Here is a 20,155-nt window from a genome sequence, read left to right as displayed (position 1 = left end):
ATATACTCATGAACTTTTAAAAAGAGAGATACATTCAGGATTAGGCTGTACCTAAGTGGGGATCATGTTTGCAATTTTTTATTAAAATCATTAATGCTTCCCACACCCTAGTTAACTTCCCAGTTTATTGGGATCTTTTTTTTGTCCTCTGATTCTGTTACTCAGGTCCTTAGTCCACAAAGTGTCGCTGATGTTGTGGGAAAGAATAGAGCAGTGCTGTGGGGTTTTGACTGTCCTGAATCAAGACTGAGGAAATATGGACAAAAACAAGGGATATGTACATGAATCCCTTCTTTGCCCCCAAAGATCCATAACTATTCCATGGAGTAATAGTCAGATACATGTCTTGGCTAAGATAATGCATCTTCATTTTCCCTTTCTCCCTATTGTTGCAATTGTGCCATGCAATCTGCTGGGTGACGAGCCATGCAGCCTTCCTTGGTCTGGTGAGAAATGTGCTGCCATACATGGATGCATGAGCTGTAACACTCACTCACATTAACTGTTCCTCTTTTTTGCCCCTCACACAAGGCATTTACCACTACCTGCATCAATATGCCTTTCTTCTATTATTTTCCAATTCTCTATTTTAACATGAGCATGGAGTGTTCTACTCCATTCAGATGAATAGTAAAAGACCATGTACACTTATTGCTATTGTTGTTGTTATTGTTGTTTTTACTATTAATAACAATAATAGTGATTTGTTTGAAGTGATAATCATAACCCAATATCTGTCTTCAGAGAACAAATAAAAGTGAGTCCCTGACCTCAGAGAACATAACACTTTAAGACAACCAAATAGGTCAAAGGGATGGCACAGCAAAAAGGATGATTGCAGATATCAGTGATTTTCATTATAGCCAGCTTGCCAAACAAGCGTGGTAAGAGGAAATTTAAAAGTGGAAATGAAAGAAAATTTCTCCTAAGCAAGACCAGAGACAGGTGTCATATGGAGTAAGGCATGGAAGTGGTTAGAAGGATTTCTAGAAAAGCAGAAAGCAGTGGGAATATCAGACTCACAGAGTATGCTGAGTTGGAAGGAACCCACAAAGACCATCAAGTCCAGCTCCTGGCCCTGCACTGAACCATCCCCAAGGGTCACAACATCTTCCCAAGAGCATTGTCCAAATGCCTCTTGAACTCTGTCAGGCCTGGTGCTGTGACCACTGCCCTGGGGTGAAGAACCCTTAGGAGAATAATGGAAGTTTGTGTTCCTCTACTGGTGTTTCTTAAACCTAGGACTTCTGAATGGCTCTTTTGCCTGCTGATGTGGGCAGACCAGTAATTCTTTTGTGGAAGAGTATGATGAAGAACAAGCAGTTCTACAGGTATTGGTTGATATATTAAGAAACTTTTCCCCCAAAGCTTACGCTGTTGTTGAAAGGCTTTCAGTCACTTATTTGGAAGCACTGCTGACAAGTTGCTTGTGTGACAGAGACAGCCCTCTTTTATCCTGACAGAAGCATAGCATGAGTGGCCTCCTGGTATCAATTTTAGTAAATGGATGGTCTTCTGTAATACTTTGGTATGATGAGTGTTCCATTCAGACCAAGATCAAAATATTGCAGGATCCATCTGTTGCACTTTTGGCTCTCTGATTCAGTTGCAAAGAGTGGTTCCAAACTTTCCTACAAGCTAATGAATGAGGCTTTCAGAATATATTTAATAGCTAGACCTCACAAGGGTTTGTGGCATGTCTCAAATGGAATATTTAAAGAAAAATGCAATGTTAAAAATGTATTCAGTTGGTACTTTTTGTCTGTGAGACAATTGCAATAATTTTATAAAGAAACCAAAGCAAAATTTATTATGAAAGTAATTAAGATCTTCAGACCGTACATTTTACATCCAAAAGAAAGGATGTTAATATTATTTATTGAAATAAAATCAGTGAAACCTTTGAAAGTCTTTTCATTAAGATTATGAGAGTATCCAGTTGTAGAAAAGAGACATCTAACATCTTTTTCCAACATGGGCTGTAGAAAATGAGGTCTATGTAACACAGAAAAAGCAAATGCTCAATTGCCATCTGTGCAATGGAATGGGTAAGGCATAAGTTACTGTGCTAAGTGTGCTCTTTGTGCAGCTTCCACAGATGACAGTGCGGCGGAGAAGAAAAGTGGAACGCTTCATGCCGGCTTAATTGTTGGCATTCTGGTCCTGGTCCTCATTGTGGCTGCAGCCATCCTCGTGACTGCCTACATGTACCATCATCCGACATCAGCAGCTAGTCTCTTCTTTATAGAGGTAAGACAAGAGTAACATGTTGTGTCACTAGTCCTGTCTCTTGGCTAGGGTATTTGGGGTCTCCAAAATAGCTCTTTCTTAACTAAGTCAGAAAGTATCTTTGTGTTCATACTGTAATCTTTGAAGAAATGTATTACAGCTGGTGATGGGTCAGTAGCTCTGACCGAGGAAGAGGTGACCGGTCTGGAGAGATGGTCCCAAAAGGAATCGCCTTCCCGAGGCCCGGTGTCTTCCCTCAGCTGCTGCCTCGGAGGGCCCTTGCAGAGGCTGTCAGCTCTTTAGTGATTGTCAGCTCGTGATTTCAGCTCAGCTCTGCAGGGCAGCCTCCAGGCCAGGCCACACCAGAGACGAGAGGCTCGTGTAGCTGTTCCACACAAGGCAGCTTTATTGTCCATACTCCGGCGAAGGGGAGCCAGGGACGAGCAACTCCGTCTCGCAGGGGCAGAGGGCTGGCTTTATAGGGATACAGGGGATGGATGCCAGGGGGTAAGGGCCAATGGGTTACAAAGGATCTGCATAGGGTCTCCTAAAGGATTCTGGGTGTGACCAAAGAAGTGGTTGTCTTTCCAGGGAGTCCTGCTGGCCGATTGTGCAATCTCCTTGTCTCAGCAGACATCCCTCCAGGGCAGGGGCTGGGCATACCCTACAGAAATGGACCTTGTTTTGTTCTTAGCATATTGTTTTGTTCTTAGCATGTTTATCACTCAGCTCCTTCAACTACCATTGCCATTACTTTTTTGCTTTTAGACAGGACGTATATCTAGGAGATATATGTCAGATACCACACCACTTCTCTCTCCTATCCTTCATTTTCCTCACAACAACATTTTTTGTTACCTTTCCTGTGCACTGTCATTTTATTTCAGGACATACAGTTTTTCTATAATTTTCCTGGGGGGGAAGAAAAAGTATTCTTTCTTAATTCTACAGGAGAGCTGATTTATAGTAAGTTTTTGGCTGGAAACTTGTATTAGCTGTTCCTTACATCATTTAAAGGAATCTTTTTGTCTCAAAGTGTGGAAAAATTATTTTCACTTGATTGTTAACATCTATCATTTCTTCTGCTCTTTTTATTAGTGTAGAGAGAAACCTAGTCTTTTAGACCATGATTCATCTGACCTATTTGAGACATCCTCTTAAAGATTAGATAAATTGATGTTTTTCTCCCTCAAATACCGATGGCTACCTTAGGTGCAGATACCTACATTGCAATGCTGACATTTAGTCTGTTCAGCTCCGCTGTAAACGAAAACATGAGAAAGGAAAATTCTCCATAGGCGTTTCAGTCTACAAAAACCCATGAATACCTACACCTCCTTGTGGTTTCTTTTTCAACTCAGCAACATTCCTCTGCCTTGTGATAAGTATACATTTGCTGAACATGAAATAAAGAGGTGGCTGTTCATAAACCCTACTTGTAGTATTCCCTTACTATCAAGAGCACAGATACTTACCACTGGACAACAGTGAAGGTGCAAAACCACTGGAAATGTCGCTGGGGACATACCTTAGGGATTGCTTAGGTAAAAGCCTGAACCAGGAAGATGTAGACATTTATTCTTAGTGACAGCAATGAGAATTGAAGTGAGACATGAACATGAATGGAATGATTCATCTTTAACATCGTATTATAATAAATATTCTTCTTAGATGTAATAGTAGTGACAGAAGTCAAAATGAATTGTTTATCAGTATTCCTGCTCTAGTAATGTAACTGTGTTAGCCATCAGGGAACAGAATCCATATAATAGCACATAGTTTTCTCTCACGTTTATGCAGCATCTCAAGCCAGTTCATTATTGATGTAGACAAACAAAATTCCTCTGAAGTCCTTGTATGAAAGAGAAGGTTTTGTCCCTTTCTTTTTTTCACAGATTAAATTTACACAGATTGAATTTCTATTCTTTCACTCTAGTAAAAGCAAGTTTCTTACCTGTCATGATGTGATGGAAAAGGCTAAATAAATTGCAACACCACTTTTTAAGAAGAGAAGAATACCAAATTACAATACACTTTTTTTGTTGCTGTTGTTGTTGTTCTAAATGTAGTAAGGGCATGTTAATTTATTTCTTTCATTGATATCATACTCATCATGCAAATAGAGGTGCCTTAATCAGTGTTGTTAAACTCATTCCACCGAATTTAATCTTTAGGTGCCATTAATCAATCTATTATTCTATTATTAATCAAAGCTAAAATGTCTTTTAGCAAGAAATGTAGTCATTTAGAATAAGTAAAAAAACATAAGCTTTCTGTATAAAATGAAAGAGAAATCAGTCAAAATAAAATTTATGCAAAACAGGGTATAACCTACATTCTCTATTGGTTACTAGGATAATTGTGGTACTTGTGAAGAATCAGCATTAGCAAGAATTTTTAAAAGTACTAGTCATCAAGGGGTGGCCTTTCCCTGTCAGTTGTACAAACACTGATGTAGTGGGAAAATCACAAGGGAGGGAATAGGGGTTAAATGTATTTCAGAACACTTACACAAATTTCAAAACTTGAAAACCATTTTTGGTATCATAAACCTAGAACAGAACAAGGTAATCCATTCTGGAAATTAAATTGCTTTTAATAAGTTTAATAATTTAATTTTCAAAGAAAAAAGTCATTTGATCAATTAAAAAATAATAAGTAGAATTTATTATTCTTATATTTATCTGATCAATAGGATTTACACATTTCCAATGCAAAGAAGAAAATATCTTCTCAAACTTGCTTTTTTGAAAATTACGTACAAAAGACTAATCAGGCAAAACTGGTACAAATAGGCCAGTGTTACAAGAAATCATTCTTTATTGCATTTGTGCAATTGAAAAATATTTGAGTAAACTGTTACAGATAACATGACAGCCCACATACTACAAGAGACAAGCTGCATTATTTATGGAAAATGAATGAAATATGGATCTGATGTTACCATTCCAGGGAAAGAGCTCAAGAGGCTTGCCATGGGCTTGGTCATGAAATGAGGACAAGCACATAAATATTTCAGAAAATAATACTGTTTTCTATGAGTCTCTTGATTAATAAGCACATTGCACAATTAAAACAAGATGTGACAGATGGACAGGCAGATCCCTCCTGCAGTTGTCTAAAAAATTACAAGTACACTATAGTCTGCCATCAAGTCTTCAAGTCAAATCAAGATCTGCATCAGTTTATCTATCATTAGTACTTAATATAACTCTAAGGCTGGCCAAAAGAAGGAACAGGAACCTGGTGCATTTGTGTTTATTTTTAAAGAAGTTACTTTATTGAGGAATCATATAGACATTAAACATAACATTCATTCAAAACTCTAATATAATTAATAGAGAAACTTCCTTTTGCATCTAAGATAATGTCATGATTTGGTAGGTGAAATGTCATTTTCAATCAGATTTTGTTGGGTTTTTTAGGCTAAGGGCTATGTAAGGAATTTTTAATTGATTAGTTTTACAATCATGACTGGTTTCTGAATAAAGAACAGTATATTAAACTGACCCTGTATCTGAGGCTTTAAGTCTCTTTCTACCTTGTGTTCTCTGCAGATATCACCTAATATTCACTTACCTCCTCACTCAGGTTCTCACACAGCTCATCTTGAATCCAACTCATGTCATGTAGTGAGCTCTCCCAGATAAGAATAAATACACCCACACTTTGTCTGTGCTGTTTACCCTTGCATTGATAAAGGCGATCTCTTGTGGCACCTCTGAACACCATTAAATGATATCCTGAGTGCACTAGTTGGTTTAAATAAGCAATAAACACAAGCTAAGGAAAATACCATTTATTACAAAAACTCTTGTCTTAGAACATAGTAACATTATTCCATTACTTTTTTACCCTTTAAGTCTGAAGAAAATGCTTCCCTAGGGGGTTTTGTTCATACCTATTGAGCAGAACATGCATGTGCAGCTCCACCTGGAACAAAGAGTTTGAGAAGTCTTAAATGCCAGTGCTATTCAATTTGCCTATGGTAGTGTTCAATTTTAATACCATCCGAACAGTTCAACATATTTTAAAAAAAGTTCCACTTTTTGTTAAGTGTGTAGAAGATTCAAATCAAATACACTGTTTTCCTGTTACTTCCAGCCTCCACACTGTTCAACGTGTGTTTCATTGTTTAGGTTGGACACTTCTGTGGTGGCCCAAAGTCAGAATAAATTATCAGCTGTTAAACTCAAGGGAGCTTCAGTCAAAGTTCCAATGAATGCAGGCTCTTCCTAAGAGCTAAGAGTAAATATTGACTAAAGATTAGCTTGCAGAGTGACAGAAGAGATGTTGCATGCCTTGGTTTTCTATTTGCTTATCGTTAACCTTGCAGTATTTCCTCTCCATTGAATTTCATTTAGTTGCCAATGGTTTCCTCTCTTTAATCACCTTGAGGAATCCTGTATGTCTTGAGTATATTTTGAGCTGATTTGGACTGATTTTTGTAAAGTAGGATACCTGTCAAATAATGCTCTTCATGACTTTCTCAACCAAGTTTATGTCAGAAATCTAGCTATAACATATATAACTACACACTAGCTATAGCACAATTAAAAAGTGATTGATTTATTTGCTAACCTATGTAATATACTTGCATTCAGGATGCGAGGTTTGATGGCCAAGAAGCAAATTACAATGTCCTGAATGTCGTGGATTGCATACCTGTGATACTCCCCATAGCACATGTGATCTAAATGTCTGGTGCTCAATGTAAAGAGGAGTAAAGAAATTCCCAGCTGAGTCAGATGGATTTGCTCAGATTTCAATGAGTTGTGGGAGAAATTGCAGCTTTAGTTTTATATTTTAATTCTTCCTTTCTTTTCCCTCATGTTCTTTCTTTTTCCTATATTTTTAACCTCTAATTATTTACATATGTGTTTGTACTTGAGCACTGAGAGCAATTAATGTCAAGGGAATATTTAGCAAATTGAAAAACAAGGTATAAGTCCAACTACTTTTTATTCAGTTGTCTTTTGCATGTTTGCATCCAGTTATCTGTGGACAGAAGGGTTGCACATGACACAAGAAGTTTTCACTTGTGTTTTTCTTACCTTCCTTCCTTATATTGTGATCCAAAGTCCTTTTAAGGACTTAAATTTACCTCAGCTGTCATCATAGTGCTCTGCCATTGGAGATCAAAGGCAATATGATCTGGCCACAGCTGAGAGGTGAAACCTGGTGGGATGAGTCCTGTGCCTGGAGTGCCTTGTTGGATGTTTACAGGCTCTTCAGGAGGGACGGGCACGGCAGGAGAGGTGCAGGGGTGGCACTGTGTGTAACAGAAGGGGTAGAATGTATGGAGCTCACAGCTGGCAATGGTGCAGTTGAGAGCCTCTGGATAAGAATCAAGGAACAAACAAATAATGCAGATGCCATCGTGGGAGTCTATAGACCTCCTGGCCAGGACAATGATGAATTAATCTTTGAGGAACTAAGGGGCATTTCCAAGTCAACTGACCTTGTCCTTATGGGAGACTTCGGCTTGCCAGAAATTAACTGGGAACACAACACAGCTGTACAACCCAGGCCAGAAGATTCCTAAAAAACTTGGATCACAATGTTACAGAACAGGTCCTAAGGGAGCCAGCTCAGAAAAATGCCCTCCTTGGTCTCCCAGTTGTCAAAAGAGTGGATCTTGTGAGCAAGTGGAGATTGGCAGCCATCTTGTCCACAGTGACCACGAAGCAATCAAGTTTAAAATCTCTGCTGACAGAAGGAAAAGTGCCAAAATCTGAACTCTGCATCTGAGGAGAGCAGACCTCAGACTGCTCAGGGAATTAGTGAGTAAGATCCCCATGGAAAGTATTTTTGCAAGTGCTGGGGTCCATCAGTGCTGGTCACTTTTTTTAATCACCTCCTAAGAGCTCAAGAGCAGGCAATTCCCAAATGTCGAAAGTCAAGCAGACAAGGCAGAAGACCAGCTTGGCTGAACAGGAATCTTCTCTTGGAAATAAGGTAAAAAAAAAAGGTGTGCTTCCACTTGCCAGTGGAAGCAAGGTCAGGTGACATGGGAAAAACACAGATCTGCTGTTGGCCACTGTAGGAAGAAAATTCATGTGGCCTAACTCAGCTGGAGCTGGAGCCAACCAGAACTGCGGGGGACAATAAACAGAGTTTTCTCAAATATATTAATGGCAACAGGCAGTGTAAAAACAACATTGTCCCATTACAGGATGAGGATGATCTCCTCACAAACCAGGACAGAGACAAGGCAGAGGTGTTTAACACATTCTTTGCCTCTGTCTTCAACAAGGATGAGGACCAAGGGTGCCCTGAGCTGGAGGACCATGACTGCGAGAATGATCAACTCCCAATCAACCCTGAAATTGTGCAGGATCTGCTTCTCCAGCTGGATCCCTATATATCTATAAGGCCTAATGGGATTCATCCAGGAATCATCAAAGAGCCGGATGATGTCATCACAGAACGTCTCTCGATGATTTTTGAGCAGTCTTGGGAATCCAGAGAAGTCCCAGCTGACTGGAAGCTGGTGTACGCTCTCTGAACTTTCAAGAAGGGCAAGAAGGAGGACCCTGTAAACTACAGGCCTGTCAGTCTCACTTCACTGCCTGATAAAGTTACAGAGAAGATTATTCTGGGAGGTATTGAAAAACACCTGAAAGACAACACAGTCACTGGTCACAGCCAGCATGGCTTCATGAGAGGAAAGTTCTGCTTATCAAAACTGATTTATGACAAGGTAACCCATGGTTGATCATGGGGAGCCACTTGATGTGATGTTTTTGGATTTCAGTAAAGCTTTCCATGCTGTCTCTCACAGTGTCCTTCTGCACAAGATGTCCAGCTCACATGTGGATAAACACATCACGTGGGGGGTGAGCAACTGGCTCATGGGTTGGGCACAAAGGGTTACAGTGAATGGGGTGACGTCAGACTGGAGGCCTGTCACTAGTGGGGTTCCACAGGGCTCCAGCCTCGGCCCTCTGCTCTTCAACAGCTTCATCAATGACTGGGACCCAGGACTGGAAGGGACACTAAGCAAGTTCACAGATGATACAAAATTGGCAGGAGCTGTTGACTCCCTTTAAGGCAGAGAGGCCCTGCAGAGAGACCTCAACAAATCAGAGGGCTGGGAAATCACCAAACATATGAAGTTCAACAAGGGAAATTGCTGGATTCTACACCTGGAATGGGGCAACCCTGGATGTACAGGCAGACTGGGGAATGAGAGGCTGGAGAGCAGTGCCAGGGAAAGGGACCTGGAGGTCCTGGTCCATGGCAGGTTGAACATGAGCCAGAAGTGCCCTGGCAGCCAGGAGGGCCAAGCGTGTCCTGGGGGGCATCAGGCACAGCATCACCAGCCGGGCAAGGGAGGGATTGTCCTGCTCTGCTCTGCACTGGAGTGGCCTCACCTCAAGTGCTGGGGGCAGCTTTGGGTGCCACAATATAAAAAAGATATTAAACTGTTAGAGAGTGTCCAAAGGAGGGCCACAAGGATGGTGGCTGAGGTCACTTGGTCTGTTCAGCCTGGAGGAGACTGAGGAGAGATGTCTGGAGCCTACAACTTCCTCATGAGGGGAAGAGGAGGGTCAGGCACTGATCTCTTTTCTGTGGTGACCAGTGACAGGACCTGAGGGAATGGCATGAGATTGTGCCAGGAGACATTTAGGTTGGAAAAGGTTCTTCACCCAGATGGTGGTTGAGCACTGGAACAGCTGCCCAGAGAAGTGGTCACAGCACCAAGCCTGACAGAGCTCAAGGAGAATTTGGACAATACTCACAGGCACATGGTGTGAATCCTGGGGATGGTCCTGTGCAGAGCCAGGAGTTGGACTCAATGGTCCTTGTGGGTCCCTTCCAACTCAGCAGATTCCGCGATTCTGTGATATGAACGTAAGGAGTGAGACATTGGGATGTCTCTTACCAGATGGACACAATGATACCATTGCCAATCATGATTACAGGAGGCTTGACAACAGCTGAATAAATTTTACTTTAGCAATTCTCTGGAAGTAAGGGATTTTAAGGAGTCTAAACTGACATTGCAATTAGGACTTCTTAACCTCAGGCAAAAATGCCTTTCTCTTGTACTCAGCTAATAGGTACAAAACTTATTAACATATGTGGACTCTGAAGCTGTAAGAACATGAGTGAATTCAGAGCTTACGTATTAGCGTCTGTGTATGTATTAATAGTAGTTAATATGTCTCACACTGAAGAGCAGTGTGGGTGTTTGTGGTTAAAAATTACCACTCTTTTGAGTTGAGGTCCTATTTTGAAGGTCACAGCTTTTGCCTTCATGTTCACACCCTCATTGGAGGTATTCTAGAGCTTTAGTTTGCTGGTTCATCTGCTTAGAAACATACATGTACTCTTAAACACACACATCACACACATGCACGTACCTGTGTCTTTTTTAGTTGTTTGTTTTACTTCATCTTGGATGTTTAAGATGGATAATTTCTGGAATCTGTTTAAATGGCCACACAGAGAGTTGAACTGGTGCTATTGAGCCAGGGAGTGACCTTCTGGAAAAAGACAGGGAGGGAGGAAGAAACAAACAGCTGCAGATCTTCAGCAAATAAATAATAGTGTGTGATGAGAGCCTGAAGGATGCGCCTTGACTCCTCTTGATTTAACTTAAATTTTATCTTTGCTAGTAAATTAAATAAGGCTGGGACTGTTTTTGTAACATAAAGACCAACCAGCATGAAAGGATCTGCATTCCTGTCATTTAACTCTACCTCACTTAAAGCTGACAGTATGTACACTATAAACATGAACTGAGGATGATTTCTGAATACTGAGCCCTAGCTGGGGTGGTCTGAGAAAGCACTAATTATTGGGGGTTTTTTAATTATGAGTTGTATAGGGGATTGTATTTTGGTATGTGGAAACGTTCACTGGCACACATATCTAGCAGTAGATTTTCTTCAGATTTTGACCTTCTGCTCATCCCTTGTCTGCTTAGGGGAAGGAAATAATACTAGAAAATAATTTAAAATGCTGGAGACAGTTCTTGGTGTTTTAGAGCTCAGGAAATTATTGGACATTTCTGGCTCGCCATTACACTTCTCTGTTTATAACAGCATGTCACAAATAAGAGCCAGATTTAACATCCAGCCATGTTTTCCATGCACCATTTCCAGGTTTCTGCATTAATGTCAGAAATGCAGTGTATGTCTTCAAACAAATGAGAAATAACTAGGAGACAGATTAAAAAAAAAGGGTTTTTTTAAAAATAATTCTATCCTCAGCTGTCTAAGACAGCTGATGGAGGTCACACAGCTCTGTTCTTTTCTTCTGGGATATGGCCCATTGTTTTTTACAGGGGATTATGCTTTTAGTTTGAAATAGGCTTCATATGGTCATCAATTAGTTTTTGTCTGGAAGTTCAGGCTGAATTGCATTTCATGAAGATGATGATTAAAAAGAAGAGAACAGGTATCATTTTTCTCTTCTTTCAAAGTCCTGCAGTGTCCTGGCATTTGGAGTATTGTCATTGATCTCACTGTCATTGCCTAGTCCTGATAGTAAAGTTATTTTTTCCAAAGCTTATCCAGCTTAGCAGGAACCAGCAGTTCAGCAAGGGAAACCTAAATCGACCACAAGGGAGAAGCACTAAAATAAATAATCAACACTGACAATAAAAGTCAAAGGTGTAGAGGAAGGAGGCATTCTGTTTCTCGTCCTTCAGCAGCCAGCTCCTCAGATGAACATAAGACTGCAGAAATAGTTATAAAAAGATGTTTTAAATCTCAAAAAGATACTTTAAGCAAGTGCTTCTATTGAAAAGAAAAATAAATGTAGCCAGTAAATGATTCTAATGAATCTTAAGTCAGAAGCAATCCTTATTTGAGAACAGTTTCTTCAAAATAAGAGTTTAATATGATGTCAGGCAATTGATCTTTTCTTATTCCTGGAAATATATATCAGAAGTATAGTTTCAGATATTTGTAGCCTCATCCACTTCTGACTGTGATTTGCCAAATAAATTGGGTGCTTCTAGAAGAGATTAAAACTGATGCACAAGTTTCAGGTAACTTTGAGCACAAAAATACATGTAATGGACAAGGTAATTGGTAACAGAAAGATCTTCACATCTCAGAAGAAACCAAAGGCCTGACAACCGAGGTAGGTTAACAAGTACTTAGACTAATGGGTCTTGAATAGTATCAGATTAACATTTAGTCATTTAGTCATTTAGTAAGACCTTACTATATATTGTTTTGTTCCCTTTTTCTTAATCTCTTTTAGTAAGTCATAATAGCTTTTCTGAAGTTTTGACAATAAATCCAGAATTTGGATAGCTCCATATTTGCATATTTCCATATCATCAGAGTTAAACAGGCCTTCTTGACAAAGTGTGGTTAAAGAGTACAGCTTTTAAATAGATTTAAATGTGTTTATACCCCTGAATTAGACAAAGAAATTGGCATCAGTGGAAATGTAAGATGCAGCCCTTCATTAGAGACAGTGAACCAGTCCTCTGGAAGTTTGAAAGATTGAAATATAGAAAAAAAATCGATACAGAAGACAAAGTTGTGTCGGAGCATTCAGTCTAAAATATGCTCAATAACTTCAGCTTTTGTGTAGTTTAGTGGGAAATCAAGTTTACAAGGGCGCTCTGGAGAGTCAACACTTGGAAAGATTGACCTTCTCATGCTAAGTCAAGTATTTATACTCATGTAAATTCAGTTTGAAAAAAGAGTGTGCACATGTCTTGATGAAACCCACTGTTCAAGTTTACTGCTGAATGGGAAGGAAGAGCTGATCAATGCACAAGCACTATGGGATTTTATGCTGTTTGAAATATACAAAGAAACTTTTGATAGTGTTTCAGAAATCTTTCAGAACAAAATGTGTGTGGCAGGGTTGAGGAAATGACAGAGGGGCAGATATTTCATTACTGTTTCCCTTCACTGCTCTTCTGACATTGCAGATCTGTACAGAATTGTTCTCATTCCATTTTTGTGTACTCAGGGAAGGACAGAATAAGGATGGGACAGGGATAATAGAGGCTAGGATGTAAGAATATCAAATATGTAAAACCTGTTGCCAAGTTCCTTCTGTCCTTTACTGGTAGAAACTTGTCTTCATGCAGATGTGTGAAAGGAAATGTAAAAGCTTATAACTGCTGCAGCTAAAAACATATACATTATTAAAATTGCTTTTGATGAATTACCATCTCAGATGAAAACTGTTAAGTGGCATAAATTTTAGAGATTGTGATAATGTCAGCATCAAAAACTCTCAGGAGCAGGGCATCAGTCTTCAGATACCAGTATTTCAACACAACTTTATACAACTGTCCATCCTCCTGTAACTGATCTTGTGGTATTGGTTACTGTTCAGCAGGAAATAAGATGGTCTACAGCTAGCAACCTTAAAAAAATCATAGACTATAACAGTGGAAACCATGTTCAGATCATAACAACTGAGTTTTATTTAGACTATGTTCAATTAACTGCACTCAGAGATCTATCAAACCTTTTTTTTAACATGTCTAAAGGAGATAATATGATTTTCATGGATAAAGGAGGCCCTCTAAGGCTCAAAATTCCCTCTTGTTGAAAGATGACAAAAGAAGAAGCTGGTCAAAAAGAAGAAAACACTTGGAGACCTTTCCATGCAACAAGAGTGGGAAGTCACCCCAGTTTCTACTCTTTAGTTTTAATAGGTGGAATCCCCTCTGTTTTTCCCTCAGAAGTAAGGCAAATGGTATAAATTCTGCCTCTACTGCAAGATGGATGTAAATATATTTATTTTAGTCTTTGTATTGCTGCAGGAAGTCAAACATTCTGCACAACCACCAGCTATGGTATAGAGAGACATAATGTAGGAAACAAAAAATGTAGACCTCATTTTCTATGAATTGTCCAACTGCTAGATTTTTTTTTTCCTTTTATCTTACTGATCTTCAATAGGAACTAACTTTTTTAATGTGTATCATAAATTATTTTCCTGCATCTCAACATGTTTTTTCTGCATCCTGGTCATGTAGGGTCTCAAGTGCTTTTCTCTTAATTTCATTGCTTAAAATAGTGAACTCAAGGAAGCTTCAGTCCCATGAAAAAAATGCTAGTCCTGTTTGCTTGCTTTGTAATACACTGAAGGGAAGCAGGAGTTAGAATTCTCCAGTCACAGATCAGAGGATTTCCTTTAAGTATTCTAATTCCAGAGGAAGAAACATATTTTTTCCTGCTAAAATTGGGAATTAATTAATTAAATACCCAGTTTGCTTTCTTCCAGTTTGTTTTGGGTTTGGTGGGGTTTTTTGATGTATTTTGTTGGCTGGTCTGTTTGGGAGTAGGGGTTTTTTCTGTTTTCTTATTAGTCGTCACAGAGAACAAAGAGGAAGAACGCATTAGGTATTTCCTGAGCTGCTTCAGTAACTGAAGGAGCTTTGTAGCTCTCAATATCTATCAAGTTACTTTTGTTTTATTCAATTAAAGGTGAAATATTTTTACAGCTTTCAAGGGGTTACGTAAGGCAATGAATTGCTGGTTTGTCAGTGCTCTCTTTTAAAACTGTCAACCTCTCTCATGCACATAAAGAAGCTGAAATTAAACGATCACTATAAAGGGAAAATCTCACCTCAGACGTGACAAGATACCACAGAAATCTGTAACTGCAATATCAGGAAATGACCTTCAAGTCTATTGCTTTATTTCTGGAAAAACAGCTCATATTTATGTCATATGGCTTTGTATCATTAAAACTGATACACATCTGTTCCATAGCTAATTACCTGGAAAGGCCCATTAAAAAGAGTAGCACAAAATGGCATATTTAGTATCTACCAGCAGTGTAGCAAGGAAGCATTAACTAATCATAGGTACATCTTAAAATTAAATTAGGGAGCACCTTAGTATATTAAAACCCAGCTCATCCTTACATGTCGCCATTTAACACTGTTTTTAGTTATTTTTTTCCTGCTAGTTCTCCTTTGGTTTTTTGTTTTCCCTTTTCATTAGATACCTCTCCATCAAATTCCATTCTCATTTGTACCAGTGTAAATCTGAAATAAATCCCTTACATTTAATTGCATTATTCTTGATTTACTTTAGTGAGCCTGAGAACAGAATATGACCCTTTTTCTTTAGCAGTTACCAAACTGTCCTTCTTAATTTTGAAAACACACAAAATCAAGCTTGGGTAGAAAAAAGTTTGAATAGACTAAGTTTTCTTGTTAGGAAGAGACATCCATTAAAGAAGAGAGTGTTCTGCCTTCCTACTTTGTAGGAAGGTGCTGCACTGAAAGGCCTGGGATTTTAAATTACCTGCCAAACAGAATTTAACTCTGAATGCCTCAAAAGTAACCTGATCCTGCCGCAGGAGGAAAGAGAAGCAGTTGCTTTTATGTGGTATCTTCCCAACAATGATCACTTAGGAAGACTTTGTGCTGTACCTGCTGTCAGCTGGGTGGTTTGTTGGGAACAAGATTCAGTGGCACCCCAGATTTCTTTGGTGACTCCTGCCCAACAGCACCATGAGTCCCAGCAAAACATCATGGCTGTGGCTGTGCTATGGTCACCAACACCACCCCTCAGCAGCATGAAGTATCCTTTGTGATTGAAAGGAAGTAAAAATGGGGTATTATGGGAACAGAAAATCAAATGCAGTGTTTATATTCAGAAGAAACATCATAAAGAAAAATTATTTTGCTTTTGAGCTGTCAATGAAAATACAGGCTGTAACTCATTTTCATTGATTCTCCTCTCATTTTCCTGAAAAGTTTCTATATAAGTTGCTGTACCTTCTAGCCCTCCTTCCAAGCAGATTGCAACTCTTGTCAGTAAAGAAAAATAAATCAGTATATTTGGCAGATAAAATTTTCAATAGGGAATAATCTTTTTTAGGAAAGCTTTTTCTTCTCACTGACTCTAGGAAGGAGTTACCCTATTTTTCTGAAAGCTATTCCCTTTGATATTATCTCAGAGTAGTCACCCAAAATCTGAGCCTTATCTGACATTCATTTGCTTGAAAATACAGATTGTTTAAAGCACTTTTCATCCCTAGAGATATCATAATAATACAGGAATTGTTTTATCTGGCCTAGAATATTTTCTCTGTTTATTAGCAGCTCTTAAAGCAGGCACCCAAGATCCTAGTGGAAATTGGTTACGACTTCTTAAGGCTCTTGTACCCAAAGCTCTTAAGAGTTTAAATAAAAATGTTGCTTCTATCTGAACCATCAAAATAAACTACTCAAGTAGAAATTATGGCACTTGAAATAGAAGGTCATTATTTTGAGAGTCCTGCATAAGCATGACAGAATTTTATCCTAAATAATTTTTTTAATTAAAGTTTCTGTCAACTCTGCCACATATTTTCCCATGGCATAGAGTATGTTACCAAATTCCTACGCAGAACTAGGAAGGAAGAGCATTGGACAGATTGGTTAGTGGATCATCAGGTCTTTATTTGACAAATCTGATAATCAACCATTTTAGACAGGAGCTATTTCATCCTCTTCATTGCTAAGAGTAGTGGTCATTATTTATGTCTTTGAGAACACTCATCACTTACAAATTTAAAAGAGGGATTAATTCCTCTGATTTTTGCTGCTGCTGAACTGTGCTTTTCTATTCCTGTAACAACTACAGGGAGTGGGGTATAGTATGAGAGGTCAAAATTGCAGGAGTTAGATCTTTTTATTAACAATTTATTGTAGTACCCTTCATATTCTAAAAGTTTATTTTGTTATTACTGTTGTAGCGACGTCCAAGCAGATGGCCAGCAATGAAATTCAGAAGAGGATCTGGACATCCTGCCTATGCTGAGGTGGAACCAGTCGGAGAAAAGGAAGGGTTCATCGTATCAGAGCAGTGCTAAAATTTCTGGGACAGAACACCAGTACTGGCCTACAGGTGTAAGACATTTATTTTTCCTCTCTTTAAAGAAAAGGAGCCCTAAGCTGCTGTAGCCTGATAGAAAGAAGATTCTGGATAAACTTTGTCCAAGAAGAAAAACTATCTAAGATACCAGATTACTACTGCACAGTAGTTTTTGTTAGTGGACTGAGACACAACGGTTCATGCAGAACACTTGTCAGTGGACACCTACAGTGTCAGAACTATGGCACAAGTGCCATGTTATTTGCTTTAGGTATGGGGATGCACAGTAATCAGAAATATAATAAAGCTTTGGTGCGCAAGGGTATCGCCCTTTGGTTCAAGTCTTCTCTGTTATCTCAAAGACTGAGGGAAAAATCTGTACCATGTCAGTGCAAAGGGCACTGATCAGTGTTCACAGGTGATTGAGAAAAGTATCTGAAGACAGGTAAAGAAGAAAAAAAGGATTTTTCCAACATTTATATAGGCAGATGTGAAATACACACACTTTTCAATTCTAAATTAACCTACCGACCTAACTAAGTCACAACATAAATGCTTTCCAGGAGTAATACAATGTTTCTTGTACATTGCTGATTACTAGCCTGCTAAACAACACATGATACACAGATTGGTAAGAACTGAAGACAACAGAGAATTTTCACGATGGTGAAATTATTTCATGGGAGTTCACAATGACGTTGGGCTGATTTTCAGTTTCAATGTTCTCTAAGAAATTAATTATCAGGTTTGTTTTAAGGTGTATCTTTCATTTCTCAGCAGTAGGTTGAAGTAAAGGCAACAGATCCTTTTAGCTGCCAGAGAGCTTATGGACCATTTCTTAGGCAATGGGGTAAGAAAAAAAAGATTTAAAATAAATGGATTTCTATTCTTTGCCATTTCATTGTGAGTCCTTACTGAGAAGCACCATAGACTTCAATGCACCCCTTCCAGAGATTCAGATTCAAGTGTTATTGAACCCTGCTGATTCATACAGTGGTTTCGTTTAATGCACATAGTAGTTGCATAAATATATATATAAATATATTTTTTTTTATAGCTAACACAAGGCGGGTTCTTGTGACTGTTAAGACAGCATTTTTGTCATCCAGACAAAGGAAATCAATTGCATTACTGCATATTTCCACTGAGTTGTAAAATAATCCTTAATATTAGAATATTTTTATGTTGTGTAGGGAAGGTGGTTCATGTAGTTGCAGTGCCATAAACTTTCTGCCTATTGGAACCATTCTTTCTGTAAAATCGACCCTTTCCCTCCCTGCATAGGGAAAGACAACACTATAAATTCACACCATCAAAAACAGTTACTCCTTTCAGGGAAGGGGTTAATAAACAAGGAAACCCAGAGCTTCCCTGAGGAGTGGAAACCTAAATGCTTTGATGATCTGGGCCTGACCTATTGAAATGTAAAATTCAGGTACTGCATGTACATTTCATAGCAGTCATCGACTATCAATTTTTTTACATACTGTGCAAGGCACTTGAATGATTTTAAAGTGAGCTATACAACATTTGTGGTTTTGGATTTTGAGCAATTTTAAAAAGTTGTAGATACCACCTTAATAGTACAGTTACTTATATTTCTTGTTGATGCTTGTATGGCCTAAATTTGATTACTTAATGCTGATAAAAAGAAGAGAGCAAACGATTTTTGTTACTTTGTTCAGTAAATACTACAATAATGTATTTTCTGTATTCTTTTATTTTGGGTAACACACTTTTATTTTCATCTGGTTTAAATCATCTAGCATGAGATTGAGACTGTTCAAAAACTACCTGGTATTAATCTGAAGGTACTAACAAACACATTGTCTTGAAGCCTGGTGAAAAACCTGCGGCAAGTAGTCATTTTAATTTGTGTGGGTCTGCTGAGCCCTTTTTCTAATAGGCTAGGGTTAAATTGCGGGCTGTTAATTCTGATAGCAATAACCAAATGTATGCACATATATATGGTGACACTCATTTTTATTAAATAAAAAGGTATCGGTGCACATCGTTTAGGAATGTATTTGGTGTGCAATAATTATCCTCAGTGTTTCTGGGAATCCTGGAAGTCATCAGCTAGGGTTCATTGGCCAAAAGAAGCAATTGTAGAGCTTCTGGAATACTGTTTGAAATAATTTTTATTTCAGAGCACATCTTTTCAAGTTATACTAAGAAATTTACAAAAATCTACATAGTACTGCAATAAGTTCAAGGGATATTTCATATAAGTAAAGAAGATTTATATTATTATGAATTTACAGGTCTGCTCTTCATCTGATTCACTCATATTTTTCCCAGGTATGTAATACATGTCACACAATGGAGCTGACAGAGTATTTGTAATAAGACATAAGACAAATATGACAACAATTTTAAAATCTGGTATTTTGATTACTTTTGGTTTAAGGCCCTCTTTCACAGCTGAAGGATGTTTGTTAGTATTTGCAGACTAACTTACATGTTATACTTCTTCATAAAACAATAGCAATTTTTTTTCATTCTTTGTCCACTTCACATACTTTGGTGGGAGATTTCACTGGTCTGCGGGGAGCATCATAGTATAGTTCTTCAGATTTTTACCATGATGTTATATGCATTGGATTATAACATGAGGAGTTGCTGGGTTTACTTAATAAGATTGATAGGCATATGCTTATGTCTGATAAGGACTGCTATCTGAAGAGAAAACCTCCTGCGTACTAATGGATGTATAGTGTCTCATTAGTGTCTGCTTTGATATATTCTGTGGTATGTTCTATTTATCCCAGTAGGCAAAAGTTAATTAAGTAATCAGTTGCTGTTTTGTAATTCCATCTGGTTTTCTAATTTTTTTAATAATTAAAATTGCCACATTAAAAATTATACAAACATTAATCTAGAGGTGTGATAAAATATTGATATTAACTGAGAATCCTGATCTTATATTTTTATAAAGCAGCAGGTTAAATTGATTCAGACCAAAGAAATTTCATGTAACCCTCTCTCAGAAATCCAGCTGAAATGTTAGTAAACAATTCATAAATTTCCATCCAAGTGTCTGAAACAGTGGCTTCACTAGCATTCCCAGTGGTCCTTCATTTGAATCTAACTCAGAAAAATGCTTGCTTACAGTCATTTAT

General features: G+C 38.4%; 1 protein-coding gene across 2 annotated transcripts in view; it reads left to right on the top strand.

Annotated features, from left to right (window-relative positions):
• The window catches only part of PLXDC2 (plexin domain containing 2), a 262,841-nt gene extending 242,931 nt beyond the window's left edge, over positions 1 to 19,910 (top strand). For both annotated transcript variants that reach the window (XM_032101667.1, XM_032101658.1), the window contains 2 exons: positions 2,090 to 2,250; positions 16,915 to 19,910. In XM_032101667.1, coding sequence (XP_031957558.1) covers positions 2,090 to 2,250; positions 16,915 to 17,031 — 278 coding nt within the window. In that variant the 3' untranslated portion in view covers positions 17,032 to 19,910. The remainder of the gene's footprint in view (positions 1 to 2,089; positions 2,251 to 16,914) is intronic.
• Positions 19,911 to 20,155: the final 245 nt, after the last annotated feature.

This window comes from Corvus moneduloides, chromosome 1 (assembly GCF_009650955.1).
Source record: "Corvus moneduloides isolate bCorMon1 chromosome 1, bCorMon1.pri, whole genome shotgun sequence".
Taxonomy (NCBI): domain Eukaryota; kingdom Metazoa; phylum Chordata; class Aves; order Passeriformes; family Corvidae; genus Corvus; species Corvus moneduloides.
The sequence above is the reverse complement of the archived record's forward strand: the minus strand, read 5'-3'. Positions and strand labels throughout refer to the sequence as shown.